General features: G+C 36.7%; 1 protein-coding gene across 1 annotated transcript in view; it reads right to left on the bottom strand.

Moving 5' to 3' along the window:
• Positions 1 to 16,610, bottom strand: part of SEMA3E (semaphorin 3E) — a 128,273-nt gene that overhangs the window by 7,591 nt on the left and 104,072 nt on the right. Inside the window, exons 9-14 of the mRNA XM_054272194.1 lie at positions 16,525 to 16,594; positions 15,055 to 15,199; positions 10,392 to 10,614; positions 7,666 to 7,757; positions 6,432 to 6,473; positions 3,051 to 3,217 (exon numbers count right to left, since the gene is read on the bottom strand). Coding sequence (XP_054128169.1) covers positions 3,051 to 3,217; positions 6,432 to 6,473; positions 7,666 to 7,757; positions 10,392 to 10,614; positions 15,055 to 15,199; positions 16,525 to 16,594 — 739 coding nt within the window. The remainder of the gene's footprint in view (positions 1 to 3,050; positions 3,218 to 6,431; positions 6,474 to 7,665; positions 7,758 to 10,391; positions 10,615 to 15,054; positions 15,200 to 16,524; positions 16,595 to 16,610) is intronic.

The following is a 16,610-nucleotide window of genomic DNA, read 5'->3' as shown; positions in this document are numbered from 1 at the left end:
CAAAGTGAGGAGGACGCATTGTACATTCCTGCCCCAATTCAATTCTTCACCAGTAGGACTGGAATTGAAAGGAGAGCTTTGAACAGAGCCCTTACCCACTAACAGCACTGCTCTTACAGATAAAAAGAACAGATAAATGTACAGAATGAAGGCCACATTTGAGCAGAGACAGGTGGTACTAAGGTCAGCTCAAGTGTGTTGCAATATAAGGCACAACTCCTTGACTCCAATAAAGGGGCAGGTATCAGGAACAGGAGAAACAAGTGTTCTCCAATGCCCCTTGCACCCACATTACTTCTATTATCATGTAAAACTTGAGTGGAAATCTGGAGCCTTGAGACAAGGCCAGACTAAGACATGAATGCTCTGGGATGTGGGATTAATTAAATTAAAAGCCATGGTAGGGTTATCAATCAGTCAGTGCCACTTGGTATCAAAGAACTCCACGCTGTCTGCCAGGACCTACCTTGTCCCCTGGTACTCTTCACATGGTACCTGACAGGAAGAAACCTAAAACAACTTCCATACACGTCCCTAGTACCTCTCCCTTCCTCTGCCTGTGCCACACAGTTAGTGTAAGGCCTTAAATTTAAAATGCTCTGAGCTTCAGCTGTGTCCTGAAGTGAACAAAGCAGATGCCATTCATGCCTCTCAACACTGTTAGTCCTGATGGCTGTTTTCCCCAGACTCTGATATGGAAAACAAGTTTTGCAGACTTCAAGAACATTCAATTGAGTGCAAATCCCTTCCCCACGGCTACAGTGCTTATCTTAAGAGAAGGAGGGAGATAGCAGCAGTATTTTCTTCTTTTAGAGGGTGACCTGCTGAATGTTGAGGAAGTAAGGCACAGGAAGGTGCCTGGGGTGCTGCCCATATCACTCTATCCTGGATAAATGTGTTTTCAGGGAACTTAAAGGCTGCTACTCTGGAAAGTGTCTTAGGTGAAAAACGTGTACAACAAAGTCCAGGCCTCAGAGAGTTCATCTCATCTTTTCTTAGTCAACAAGTAGCCTGCACAACATAAATGGTGATACTGCTAGCAAGCTAAAATGCTGCTGGGGAATTTTTAACTCCCCCTTCCCTCCCAAATGACTTTTACATCATCAGATGAGTAACCCATATGCTTTATCATTATGATAATCCAATTTCTACTTATACTGTAGGACATTAATCTCCCTGGCCCACTGTATAGCTGCTCATCTTTCTTAATCCGGGGCCTGAAAATTTTAACCAGACTCATCTCACCCTGACCAGTCAACCAGAGCCCACATCTTCCCTTCCCTATATTCACAATATGCACAAGAAAACTATGCAGTCCTTCTTATAAAAGCTGTGGAGGTTTCCTGCTTGGTTTAACGTATGCCTTAGTGCAGTAAATCCAAGAGATTCTCAGTTATGCTGAATCACACACTGTGTTTCTCATTTGTACTTTTAAATTTGCCTTATCCAAAAAATTATGCTACCAAAGGTAACATCACTGGATCAATTATCTTTTAAAAAATGTATGGAAATGTCTATTATGCCTGACAATAGTCAGCATGCATTTGAGTGCATCCAGGTTCATGGAAAGATAAAATATGCCAGATGAAAAATAACTACATACAAAGCCCCATATTCCTGATTTTCCTTAAGAAAAAATAATACATTGGGGATACAGTGACTTGGTTTGGACTTAAGCATCTCCACAAGTTTTTAAAACTCTCTCTGGAATTTATTAAATTTATTATTATAGTCCTTGTAGGTCTAATATAAATAAGGATGTATTTTTAAAACCAGGAATTGCTAAAAAAGCCACGTAAATGATTTGAACTATGAAATACCAAAATTTTGCTGATTAAGGGAAGAAATTCCTCTGTCTAGGTGGCAAAGCTGACTAATTTTTGTGAAAAGGTCTGGATTAAAACATACATGTTATAGATACTTGGCCTGTGTAGCTGAATTGCAGAACCTGGATTTGAGAGGGAAGGGAGGACAACAGGTCCCAAGGAAATCATTGAATGAAAGAGTGAAGGTCAAGAACCAAGAATAAATGAAGGGTGATACAGAGAAACTGTCTCCACAAGGAAGAATTAAAACACTCAAATCAGGTCTGTGCTTTGAACTTCCCTCTAGAGTAATTTGCCTTTCAATCCACTGCAGAAAACCAAAACATAGCTTTTGCAGAAAATCCGTTGTGGTGGTTTTTGGCTGGTGAAGATATATTACTAATTGTAGCCATGATATTTTCTGAAAAATACTTTCCTTAGGATTTTTCCTCCTGAGAAGCTGAGAGACCTCAGGAACAAAATGTAAACATTTATTATCTGCTGCTGTGGAATGCAACAGGTGCATCTGTGATTGGTCTCATGTGGTTGTTTCTAATCAATGGCCAATCACAGTCAGCTGGCTTGGACAGAGAATCCGAGCCACAAGCCTTTGTTGTTCATTCTGTTCTTTTTCTATTCTTAGCTAGCCTTCTGATGAAATCCTTTCTTCTATTCTTTTAGTATAGTTTAAATATAATATATATCATGCAATAATAAATCAAGCCTTCTGAAACATGGAGTCAGATCCTCATCTCTTCCCTTACCCTCAGACTCCTGTGAACACCGTCACAACTACTAACAAAGCATCTTCTTTGACTTTTTCTTAGAAATTCTGTGGTATATGTTACTGAAGTGTGATATGCTTGTATAACACTACCAAACCAGGTATCTGATGTTGCAAAGACACGGAAAGATGTTTGAAGAAATCAGGGTTTACCGTGTGATGCAAATAATTATGAAATGACTTAGCTCTAGTCATAAAGTTTTATTTTTTTTATTTTTATTTATTCCTGCTACTGCAGTTTATGCCTTCCTGTGAGTTTGGTTTCTCGCAATCCCCTAAGGTGCTGCTGAGAAATTAGAAGATGACTATGCCTTAGTGCAGTGCAACGTCTCACTGTTGGGTTGTGTCTGAGGGGGAGATGAGTAAGATAAAAAGGATAAGTAACGAAGTACTCTATGTTGCAGTAGAACCTGTTGCTGTAGACATTTGTAAAAAGAGTGCCAGAGAAGCAGGGCTCTCACCTCTTAGCCTGCATTGCCGTGGGGTAGTACCGGGAGCAGGCGATGCCGTCCCAGGCGCAGTAGGGATCCCGCGCCAGGCAGCAGTCGGCGCAGGCCGTGCCGTACATGTCGCACTGGTGGAACTTCACCTGGGCTACGAGCGCCTCGGATCCCACGTAGAGCTGTTGCTGCAAAAAAATGCACCACACAGGGTTCCTAGAATGTCCGCTAAAACTTCTCTTGCCAAAGCAGAAATTGTTAAATTAATTGCTGCTTGTTGTGCTTCCAGCCTGTGACCTGAGGGAGGCAGAGTTACTCTGTAGGAAAATATCTGATTACAGATTAAACACTCCTACTGAGGACAGAGAAACAGAAAGAAGGCAAAATGAACAAGTTTATTTTGGCATTTCCTCGCTTCTGAAGTTTCAGCTTTGTGTTTGAATAGGCAAGGGTTTATGTCTTTTTTTCAAGATATTTTCCAATGCCTCCTCTTTACACTTGTCACCTAACTAATCTGCAAAAAAACCCAGCTTGACACAAAAGACTTTAAACAAAAAGTTCAAATATGCAAAGGTTACAAGCAAACTCAATTTTAAAATGGGAGTTTTCAAGTAAATTTAACTCTTGATGTAGCTATTTAGAATATGCTCACATATTTACATGCACAGTTGTGCTATGATTTGTATAATACCTTAGTGCACAGAAAAAAGATGATAGATAGATAGACAGATAGATAGATACATACATACATAGACAGATAGTTATTTAATTGTTTTCCTGTTGCTGTGAAATCTTTCCTTAAAAATTACCTGGTCACTATCTACTTCTTTAGTATTTATTTGCAAGGTTTGGGTGGGAAGTTTTTCAGCATTAGCATTCATTGTTTGAATCTTTTGAGCTCACATAGATGTCCTTTTCAAATCAAATAACAGATAATCAATTTAATTCTTCAGATGCTAGCACAATAAATCCAGAAGAGAATAGCTTGAATTGAAAGGAATTTGAGAAAAAGTCTTGCTGCTGATGAGTGCAAATTTTCTGAACACAGAAATATGCATTGTGCACTGCAATAGAAACTGCTTATGCACAGCTCACTTCCACAGTTTTACCAGTCAGAAAAAGGATTCCTAAGTTGTGCTCATCCTAGTGGCCAAATTTAGTCCATAATTCCTACTCTTTGATCAAGCTGTCCAAATCTGGTATTTTAAAGTTACTTAAAGCTGGAAAATACTGACATCTTATTTAGTCTATCACAAAACATAAATTTTAATCTGGATAGTCTGTTCTTTTTCCTTATTATACTTCTTATATCTCTTTAGATCATAGAAATCAAACTTTGAGAGATGCCAGGGGAATAAACTAGGAGAGGCTGGTAACAGCAATGTTTGAAGACTTTTTCTGGTGAGATAAACCAGATGATAGTAGCAGGAGCTCAGTCTGCCAACTGGAATGAAGAGAAAACCTAGGATACTTGTCTGAGGGGAATTCTTTGTCTGCAAGTGCTGCAGTGTGACTGTCCCAGAAGACATGAACAACACTTTCAATGAGACATATGAGATGAGATTTGCTCTTTTATCTTTTAGCAGGGGTAAAGACTTCTTTAAGTCTTGGTAAATCACAGAAGGAAAAAGAAGCATCTGATATCTAGCCAAGTGAACATCAAAGAACATTCTTTCTCAGTTTCTGCAGATAACAAGCTCAGCCCTGAAATGTGATATTTTACTGTACCATGACTTGGTGAAGACTGGTCATTGTTATAAGGATATGGAGACATAGGTAGCAAGGAGATCTCCACAGGCTCAGTAACTCCAAGTTCAAAAGAGATCAGCAAAAATGCTGGAGGTACAAAGTTTTTATTTTCATGTATGCTTAACTATGTTATATTCCTGCTGATTTTAAAGACAAAATTATTTGGTGCCTACTATGACCCTAACACATATTCCAACATTTAATTGTCCTCAGTGTCAGAAACCTATATCCTATTTAGAGAATAAATTTATCTACATTCATCAAGCCGATCTTGGGTTTTTAATCTGATATTGCTTTGCCATCAATGTTTAAGAATCCTCATACACACAGTAGGAAGTTACTTCACACAGTAAAACATATACATGACTCTCCTGTTCTCTCTCAGTCTTCTTTTTGATCTCTTAAAAAGTAAAGCTATTTTTACTTCTCATAAGAAGATTTTTCCTCAACTACTGGGTTGCTCTGGTGCCTTTTTTGCAGATCTGACCAGATTTTCCAGATCTGCCTTGAATTAGTAGAGTTAGCATATCTCTTGGGAGATGAATATAATGGATGAATGCTACTTCATATTTTATATCTGTTTTATTCTTCCAACACAACCCTTTAACCACAACAATTCATTGAGAGTTAAAGGTAAGGCAAACATCTGAAAAGACACCAAGTCTTTCTCCAAATAATCACTTAGGTGCAGTACTGGATAATCTGGTCTCCAGAGCTTCTTTCACAGTCTGTGGGAAAAGATTGAGGCAGGAAATAATTCAAAATACTTCGACCCAAATCCTTCTCTGAATTACCATCACAGGACTTTGACTTTCTGCATAGCATACAGGAAGAATGCAAGTTGATTAGACACCAAGACTCAAATAACCCTTTGGGACACAGTCCCACCTCCTAATAAAGCAGTTTTCATCCTTGTTACTCGTGTTTCACTGTGTTTATGTGCACCTACATTGCACTGGATGTCTAACATCACTGTTGGACATGCTCAACATTAAGATATAACTATCCTTGGATGTTTATAATGGCTTCATGTTGAGATGATATGATGATATGATATGATATGATATATGATATATGATATGATATATGATATGATATGATATATGATATGATATATGATATGATATGATATGATATGATATGATATGGAAGAGAATCTGCCCACAAGAGTAATAAATTGGGTGTTTTTATCAGCAGAAATTTTCAGAAACTCAAAAAGAACTCAGATTCAAACGGCCCTACAGTGCAACTGAATATGTGGGAGAGCCAGCAAGGCTTTTTTTGCTGATATCCCCATGGGGCTGAAGTCTGTCTGCATTTATCAACAACGAACTTTTCTGTGAATTGCCATATCCACCAAGCTAATCCCTACTGTGATTAGTACGACAGTAATTTATGAAACAAGTTTTTACTTGCTTTGATATTTATGGCATTGTGAACTGAGGATATTTACCACTAGAATTGAAAAACATAAATACATGATAAAGGAACAGAGCATAAGTTTATATTACAGAACAATTGCATGTATCCAACCAGATTTCATTATAGATGATGTACATTTGTCCATCTATCCATGCACCCAGCTCTGTGCACTCTACAGCTTCATTACATTTGAGTCACAATCATCATATTTCACACTTGCAAAATACTTACCCTTTTTGAAGAGATTTCCATAGAAATAATAGGAACTGGCATCTAAAAAAATAGGAAATATTTGTTGGCTTAGAAAAAAAAAATATATTTTTGCTATGAAAATAAATCAGGTAAAATAATATTGGTATTTACTTATTACATTCAGCTTTGCTAGATACTTTGACTTTCTTTAAGAAAAATGTGAGGAAATTGTGACTTTCAGAAGTATTGCTTTAAAACACTTTATTTGGAAACAAGCAGCCAACACTTAATTCAGGATTATCAGAGCTACAGGAACACTACAATTTCCCTGTCAAACATGACATTAGCTCTTGTCACCACTGAATGTCTTTTGTCCTGCTTGAGAGTGATAAGTGGAGTGTTCTTTATAACAAAACATTCATTGAAGATAAGACGAAAATAGCAGGAATTCCTTCTTTTACCATTGTCCTCTCTGCCCTCTGCTCAGATTTCTTGGAGCAATGCACAGCCCCTCATAGTTCTATTGAAAACTAGCTTTATCAAGAAGGGCAAATTCTCTGATTTTCTCTACAGGCAACAATAAATAATCATTATATATTGTATTTATAATTAAAAAATTAGTTGCAAAATTCAGATACCAGATTTAAATGTCCAACTTTTGATATTAGGTTCTCCCTACAGCTTGAAGCAGGTTAGCCTCCTGATTTATTTGGCTAACGTGATGTGATGATACTCACTGAGAGAATTTCATTATGTTAGCTTTGTCACATGCCAAAAACTGAGCTTTAGTCACAGGTTCTTCTTTAGCAGAATGGAGTTCTGCCTCACGAGGACCCATGTTTGCCCACTGTAGAGACAGGTTAACTCATTCAATATTTCCGAGTGGACTTTTTCTATCTGGATGTCATTTAAGGTTCCAAGATTGTAGCAGGCACATTTTTATGTGTGCAATTATACTTTTTTAATTAATTAATTGGATACAAGGGAAAATTAAACAAAATTAAGTAAGTTTTTAATTAAAAGTTGCACTCCAATGTCCAAGCACACAAATATAAAGGCAGCAGTTGTGATTTGCTTCAACATGCTTTGGTACTTGGGACATTAGAAAAACTTCATTTGAAAATGAAGGTTTCCTGTCACAAAATTGCAAGATAATTAGAAAATTTCTTGCACATGGGTATTATACATTTGACTATCCTCAGATTTGTTTGACATTTTATTTCTGCAGAAAATTCAAGACTTTTGTATATACTTCATATACAACACAGTTCACCTTGAATACTTGCAGCTCTTCAAGAATCACTTCTTCCATTGATTCTGTCTCTTGATTGTAAATTGTTATGACTTTCAGCACAATACCATTATCTGCACACAAATTTAAAACAAAACAAAACAAAAGTAAAGGTTATGATTGGTTGAAACATTTATATGGCCTTCAAATACCTGAAATGACTTCTTCAAATTGATAATGGATTGAAATTTATAAATGTGAAAATTTAGTTGCATTGTGCTGTCATTAATGAGGATTCTTACTCTTAGAAAATGAAATATATGACAATTTGTACCTGGCAAATAAGAGTCACTTTAGACTCTTGAAAGATACATAATTAATTGTATTTTTCAAACATTGGGTCATAACTCATTGTGAATAGCAAAAGGATCACAACCATATTTCAGAAAAAGAAATGGGAGTAGTTGGAAGCCTAGTGCATTGAGGCAAGCAAGCGTAAAATAGCTTTAATTATAGGATCTGAGCATTTACACTAGATAGCAAACTACTAATATGCTTAATTGCTAACAGCAGCTCCATTTCCCCAAGCAAAAGTATAAAAACTTTCAGGGGCTCATTGTGCACAATTCTTACCCTTCTCTAAGGAAACACTGAGCTGCTGTTGAGCTGAAGGTGTAGTCAAAGGGAGATTAATCAAAATATAGGATGCACACTCAAAAAGACACATTGGACTTAGGTTTATCAACCTCTCTGTCTCTGCAACTCTTGCAGGAAAGTAAAACATACAAATAACATCTGGTCTTCCACCACTCTGGTTTTGCGTTGCTGGCTGTTTATAAAAAAGCCTTCGTGTCCTTAATCTGAAAATCTGTCATCAACAATGGCAAATATCACTTCTTTTCTTCTGTTATTTTCAGTCACCTTTGATTTACAGGGGACATATTAAGCAGGGAAGCACTGGGGAAAATGTTCAGCAAAAGATCAAAGGGTGAAACAAAAAGAGGAACCATTAAACTGGGGTCATACACCATTTTTCAAAGAGACTATGTAATCAAAGGCAACCATTTTGTAGTAGAACAGTGAAAAGAATTTGTATTCTGAGCTGTGATTTTCATAACTAACTCCCTCTTCAAATCCTGCTGACAGACAAGTGAAAGCTCTGATGTTCAGACTTTGCCTTTGATGAACCTTTCTAACCTGCACTGCTACCCTAAGGAAACTTGCTCAGCTCTAAGATGCTGCTGACTTATGTTACACAGCAGGTGTTGGACTGGGATTAAAAATATATATATATATCAACCCTTTCTAATATTATATTGCCCAAATAAGCATTGAGTTTTCTGATGGGAGTTTTGCCGAAGTAGTGATTGCAGGTTTCATTTCAGAGCTTCTAAAACCCAAATTCTTTTGCTGGAATTTCTTGTCACCTGAGATCAGACAGCCTGAGAACACCAGGCAGCTGTTGGGGGCCAATCCAGCACAGGTCTAAAGCACACACTTAAACCACTTTGGATTCAACTTTGCTGAACAAAAGAGTTGTGCACAAGAATATTTGTTGCAGTCACAATTAAAAATGCAAGAAGAAAATATAAAGGATGTAGGACCCGCTGTAAAATCTGCTGTACAGAAATCAGTGACACATAATACAATATTTTACAGACCATGGTTAAGTCCTTTACCAAGACTGTTCCAAGGCTATTTAAAATCTTAGAAAACAGCACTAATATAAATAGGGCTTTGCTATTCTATTAACATGATTTTTTTTTAATGTTCTCAACACTGAAATGTACTTATCAGAGGAATTTCATTAGTAAAAAATAATTCACTGGAACTGCTTTCCTATACAAAATGGTCAAAATGATTTGTGATACCACTCCTGTTGTTAAATTGATTAAATGTGAATGTAAGAATCCTTGGTTTTTTTCCAGGCAGATTGGATGTGACTTAAGTCTTGTGTAGTTCCAGCCTTTCCTTTTGTTTTCTTACGTTTTTCTATTTTTCAAATACCATTACGGTTTTTTTTTCCTCTGCTTTCTTAGACTTGTTGCAGCTATATGCTATATTTTTCCTTTACTGTGTTTGTTAGGAAGATGCTTAAAATTTCTTGCTAAACAAGCTCTCTATATTTAAAAAAAATGGCACAGAAGAAAGACAAGAAAACTTGGCAGGAAACTTCTGAAAGTTTTGGGTTTTTTGAAATTGGGCATTTCCTCCTTCCTTCCTTCATCTGTGTTGAAACTCAAATCTGGAAGCTGGCAGGTTTCTTTAATGGTATCAGCTAGATACCATTGTTTTCTCCAGAACTGAAAGAAACTGTGGAATAAAGCCAATAACTTGAACAGATATTTTTGGAAATCATATCACCTTTGTTTCTCTCAGGTCTCCAAGTCTCAGCTTAGATACCTGACAGTGTTCTGAAATTTAAAAACTAAGGCTGGTTTTTCTGCAAATTTTTAATATTCTTTTTTGCAAAGAAAAGAAATTAAAATGGAATCCTATACTTCTTTCTCTTGCTAGTTTTTAAATAGTTCCGTACCATTACTTTCCTATATGTTAGCATCACAGTGAAGCACATGTCTGGAATGAATAACATCCTCTGTAAGGTGAAGACATGAAAACAAAAGTTGATAAAAATAAATGTTGTATTGATTTGCTTCATCCTGCAGAAAAAAGACAAAACAAAACAAAACAAAAAAAGAAAAGAAACAAACAAAAAAACCCTTGCAAAATCATAAATGTAAAAATTCTTTCTTGCTTTCTTTATTTACCTGTTCCAATGAACAAAACATCATATTGGCCATCTTCAGCTTCCACTCTGTCCACTGCTATTTGTTTAAGATTGTACTTTCCATCTGTTTTAACTAGTATTGGTCTCTTATGAACAGGCCTGATGGGCTGATACATCAGTGGATGACTCCTGGCAAAATGCACAGCTTCATCAGGATAGTCTTTAGTGGTGGTGTACAGCCCGCCGTTTACCTTGCTGGCACACTGCAAAAACACAGAACACAGATTATCCTGAAGGTCTGCCCAAGAAATTGCCAGAAATGGGGCTTGTTTTCAGGGATAAATGTAAGTCTGCTGAAAACCAAGCCCAGAAGACCACAGCAGGAATTAGGACAGCGAACCCTGTACTTTATGCAAGCATGGATTATTAATCATGAGAAGAAAGGAAATGCTGAACAGTGCCTTGGCATTGTCATGTTTAGGAAGCAGGAGTTCATCCCTCTTGGGCATACTAAGACAGAATAAAGGATAACACTTTCAGATTTTGACAAAAACCATAGGGCTTATTTCTTCCCCAAACTCATATTTTGATGTAATCAAAAGGGCCATGGACAGAGTAAGAAGAAAGGGCTTTTCTATGCCAGTAAAGAAACAGCAAAGTCAGCAGAACACTAATGCTTGAAATCAATCTCTAGTTTTATTATTTTTTGATTGCAAAACGTATTACCATAAGAAACTAAACACACTTGAAAATTATGCCAATAGTAATTCTTGATTTCAGGCATTCTAATAGCATTATGTTTTATTCTGATTCCTGACTCTTGATGACAGTATTATATATCACAGTTTAGCTTCAAATACCAATGTTTGCACTGATCAATCTACCATTTTGTAAAGCAAATAAACTTTATATCAATGACTGATTAAAAGAGGCTTACTCCTTCAGTTAAATATGCAATTAGAGATAATTTACTGCATTAAAGAGAGAAGTTAATTTTAGGATGCTTTGTGAACGAGATAGTGTTTCCCAACTGAACATAGATCCTACACTTCCAATTTGCTTCATGATGTCTAATTGAAACCATTTATGATCAAGCTGGAAATATCTCAGTAACCATTTACTTTCTCTAAATATTCATAAGACAGTGTGGTTTTAAGATGTATTTCAAGCAAAGCCACAGTAGCAGCCTTTCTCTATTTAAATTGGATTTTTCAATCAATAAAATGAAATACAATTCTCCTTAAGTTTACTGGAAACAGTAATTTTAAACTTGTGGTCAGCTGTGATCGACAATAACAAACTCCTGCACTTGTCAAGCATGGGCAATGTTTATTTACACTTTTTTGGGTTTAGCTACAGGAATGTATTTTTTCACTGTTGACTTAAAAGTAATTGTCTAATCAACCTAGTAATGGAATTTTACTGGCTGTTTGCAATAAAGAGACAGAGCTGGAGCACGAAGACAGGCGGAGCCTGTGCAGCATATCAAGTGAATAGGCATTGCCAGGTTCCCTTTGTAAAGTTCTAAACACAGCCTAAATGAACTAAAAAAAATCCAAGAGAGACTACAGCAGAGGATTGTGGAGCCTGTCAGAACCTGTGTGACTCTTAACAGTGGCTCTCTGTTTATTTAGTTTTAAGCTCTCTCATTCCCCATAGACTTCTTCTTTACTCATTTAATACCTAAGATCAATGAGTGCTGACTTTCAGAGACACCCATTAGTAGTTATTTTTTGCCTCTTGTGACTGTCAGTCCTCTAATAGGAAAGGTAGTGGGATTTAATTTACCAACATGCTGCACATTGTTTGGAGTGTGAAGCCTAACATTTGGCTACAGCCTGCTACACAATTTCCCTTCATGCTAAACATTGAAAAAGACCTCTAAACTGCCCTAAATGAGTAGCTAAAAATGAATCAATTAATGCTCTGTTACCTGGCAGAGCCATCTACTTCAGCCTCTGATGGGCTCTGCAACATATAAAGAAATCCACAATTAAATCTATTAGCACACAGGAGAGACTTACTTCCTCAGCTAATTTTTTCCCTGATATTGGGAAATTACTTGCACTCTTCTGCTCCTTTTTCTGTTCCTATGCCTTGCCTTTTTGGGGAGGTGACACTCTAGTCTGACCCAAACACTGCCATGGAAGAGAAGCATTGGAAGCAAATGGAACTCAGGGCAGCCTTCCTATAAATCATTGTCAACCTTGCTGAAGTGCTGGCTCTGAGTTCTCTCCTTCTTGCCAAAAACACACCATTTAATCTTCAGAGCTGGGAGATATCAATGCAATAACTGCAGTCATTAACACTGAATTCATGCCTGTGTTTAATGCTAGTCCAAATAACATATGTGAGGTGTTCTACTGCCCAGAAAAAAATGAATACCACTTAAAGAACTTGGATTGTATCACCTTTGCAAAATATACAGCTATTCTGCAATCCATGCACAGTACAGTCTCATTATTTGGTAAAACTGCAAAACCCATACATTTGCTATACAAAATATCAAATAGGAAACCAATAATTCCTGTGAATTCAACCATTTTTCCTAAAACCTGATAATTTATTTACCTGTTTTTCTATCCTGACTCAACACTAATGACTTCAATTGATGTCAAACAAACAAAAAAATATTTGGTATTGATGCCAGCACTGATACTGTGGTAGCTCATTGGCCAAGATGGTGAGATCATATTCATAATGTTTAAATCCTAGATAATCTCTTTTTTGGAGTATCTGCTTCTAAATTTTGACTTATGTCTATAACTCCAAGCTAAGTAGAGAAAAATATTAATTTTAAATTATTAATTTAAAATAAGAAATGGGATGCATTTGAAATCATACAAGAGGGAGAAAGGTATTACTGCAATCGAGCAGACAAGATAATAGGCCTCTCCAACTCTCATTCATGAGATTCCGTGATAAATTAATTGTATGTTACTTATGCTTACTTACTTATGCTTACTTAAGCTTGTATATTACTTACAATGCTTATGGAAATGACTTTTAGTATAAAAGGGAATATTGATTCAGTTAGCAAAGGGAAAACAGCACTGAAGGGAATGTCCAGCAACTCTTTATTACACCTTTAAGTTCAAGAGAGTGACCCCCAAAGCCTGAGAGGAGATTAATGAGCAAAGTGTGAAAATGGGGGGGTGGATTTAAGAGCTATTAGAAATGTCTTTGCTCAGAGTTAGAAATCTGCCCAATGCTGACATGACAAGGGGCAGACCTTCATGAGTGTAAACAAAAGCAGCTTTGCAGCACATGACAATCTCCATGGTGGGTAGGTAGCTGTAATCCCAAAAGGATTAAAAGGATTAAAAGGGTAAAAAAGAAATGCTGGATGCTGTGCTTCCCTGAGTTAGACTGGCATTGCCTGCCCCTCCTGGAGGCTGTGCCTGCCCTGAGAGATGGGGACAGGCCCTGCAATGCAAAGGGCACCTTTGACCCTCCTCACCCTTGAGTGGGGATGTCAGCACCTGGCACAGAAACTGCAGAAACACCTAAACAGACACTGAAACAGGAAAAGGGCTTGAGGTAGTGAGTACTTGTGACATCCTTGAGGAAACAACATGGCAATTCCTTGTAGAAGTTAATTATTTGTCTCTTAAGTCATGAGTTTGTGATTTCCTCCAGAAATCTAAGTACCAGACAGGAACAGCTCCATACATGACAGCACCTCTATAGCTGCTTGCTACAGTAATTCCCATTTAATTGCATTCTCAAAATACATCTTGTTCCTTCCCTTCAGTTAATAACCATTGAAAAAAAATGCTTACAAAGAGACTTGTGTGAAAATTAACAAAAAATATGAGTGATTTTTATGAGGCTTTTTTTTTTTTCCAGCATTGTTTTAATATTTTTACATTCTTTGTAAATGGTAAAGAGCAAGAATGTAGATAAGCTCAGGAACCTGACTGAAGGGTAGAAAAATCTCACTCTGTGATGTCTGAAAGGAAATCAATGAACTGTGAGGGTGTCAGTCCATTGCTTCCAGAAAGAACCAATCTTGAGCAAAGGACTTTGAATAATGGAGAATTTGCTCCTTAGCTACAAATGCATTTATTCTGATTAGTCAGTTTTATTAAAATATGTCTGATTTCTTACCTGCTCATTGATCTAAATTACAGAAGTATTTAAATTTGATCCTTTTGGAAAATGAGGTGGAAAAAAGGAACGAGAACCTCCTGAAAACTATTGAAATACTGAAACTATTGAAATAGTGGATTCTCTTGGGGGGGGAGGTTTGTTGTTGTTGTTGTATTTTTGTTTTTTTCCTTCCTTTAAAACTTGCTAAATGTCCTGGTTTTAACACTTTAGAGAAAGAAAGAGAGGTTCCTTCACATGTAATGCACTTAATGTTTCTGAATGAAACTGAATACATCAGATCTGCCTCTTTCTATCCCTTTTTTCTGGGGTCGTAATTTTGGGATCTTGGGACCTTTACACAATGTTAATAAAATCATGTCCCAACAGGATTTTGAAAAACCTTATATATGTAATCCCACTATTTTCCTTTGGAAAAAGTACGGTTCTAGTACTTGATTAAACCTATTGCTGAGCCATTCCACACTTTTCCAAGAATAGCTGGAGTATATAGATATTCAATAAATATCCTGGATTTGAACATTAGCAGCAGTCTGCTTTTTCACTCCACAATCATTTACATAGCAAAGCAGTGGAAAATAGACTGTACTTACTGAACCAGGTCTAGGGTAAGGTACTTTTCTTTCATAGAGAGCCCAGTGGTATTCAGGTCCTTCTTTATGAGCATATGGTCCATTGAAAGCTGCTCGGACACTTGCCATGTGGTAAACACAAATAGCATATCCTCTGAATATATTGCTGTGAAGGAAAATTTAAAGACATCATTAAAGCCATATGTCACATTATGTACAGATAATAGTGGCATTGTTATGTAATTAAAAATGAGTCACATTTCAGCAGCGTTCAGGGAGAAAACACTTATTCTTTCCTATATGCTTTTCTACTAAATACTGCATCCAATGTGCTTCAAAAGTCTTTTATTTATTTGTATTCATAACAGTTCTCCAAGGAAGCTCTCTGTTGTTATGCCAAAATTTGATGCTAGTGTACACAAACTCTAAATTGCTTGTTTAGAAACACAGAAAGCAAAACACAGTGAACTCAGGTCCTGTATATTTTTGATTAGTGACTTAAACAGTTTAAGATTTTAACATTTTCCTACTATTTTTTTTTTGCTTGGAAAGATGGGAAACAACCAATGCTGACTAAAATAAGCAGTCCTAAAATGAGTCCTTTTTGTATTGAGTGGGAATGTTGGTTGGTATCATTAGTTAGATCAGATCACTTTATGTAGAACAATCCAGATAAAAGTTTTTATTTTATTTTTAAATGTTATTTTGTTCCATAAGAATATTTTTTTTAGTTTTTGGGGATTTGTTGTTTTTTGGTTGCCTTTTTTTTTTTTTTTTTAAGAAGCATGAGTGCTCTCTACAAAGAAATCATTTCTGAGGACTGCAGAAGACAATCCAGAAAATTTCAATTTGGTGCCCAACTTTCTCTATTGGCATCAAGAGCCATGAGGAAATGCCAGGTGTTTGCAACCCTAGAGGAGCAGATCTGCCTTTTGTTAGTAAAAAAAATCAGGAGAAAGTGGCAAAAGCATAGGTGCTGTTTTCTACCAGTTACTCCTAAACTAACAGTCAGATTTCCAAGCTGAGAGTACTGTGTGCTTGCACCTGAGCTGGGCTGCAGTGGAAAAGGAAAAGGAGGCCACCAGTAAATTGCAGCTGCTGCTTTAGGCTTAACTAAGAAGTTCATAGGAATTTCAGCTGCTATCTACTTAACCTTGAATTACAGTGGAGCTCTTAAAGGGAGACAGGTGGCTCTGGGATGCTGTTCTTATAAGCATGCAGATGTGCATTGACTTTGACATAGGAAATTGTCAAGCTGAGAAACACTTAATTAATTTGTGATCCAGATATACTGAATCACAGAATGAGACTGCAAGCCCCTGGGTGTTATAGAGAAGTTTTTACATTAACAAGGAAACCTGCTGTGAGTAGAACTGAGATAAAAATGCTACTATATAGTTGCTAAGGGATATGCATCATCCAGTTTCTAGCTCATTAACAGACTGTTCAAACACTCCTCTATGGCTTTTATTATTTCTTCTAGTTGTTTACCTTGTGGTGTTGAAGAGGCCAAATATCACTGGATTTTTGTTATCACGAGTTTGCAGCAAAAACACATCCTCTGTAAAATTTAAATG

This window comes from Melozone crissalis, unplaced genomic scaffold (assembly GCF_028551555.1).
Source record: "Melozone crissalis strain CALT ecotype California unplaced genomic scaffold, PUWL_Pcris_2 ptg000004l_1, whole genome shotgun sequence".
Classification (NCBI taxonomy): domain Eukaryota; kingdom Metazoa; phylum Chordata; class Aves; order Passeriformes; family Passerellidae; genus Melozone; species Melozone crissalis.
This window is presented reverse-complemented; position numbering and strand designations above follow the sequence as displayed.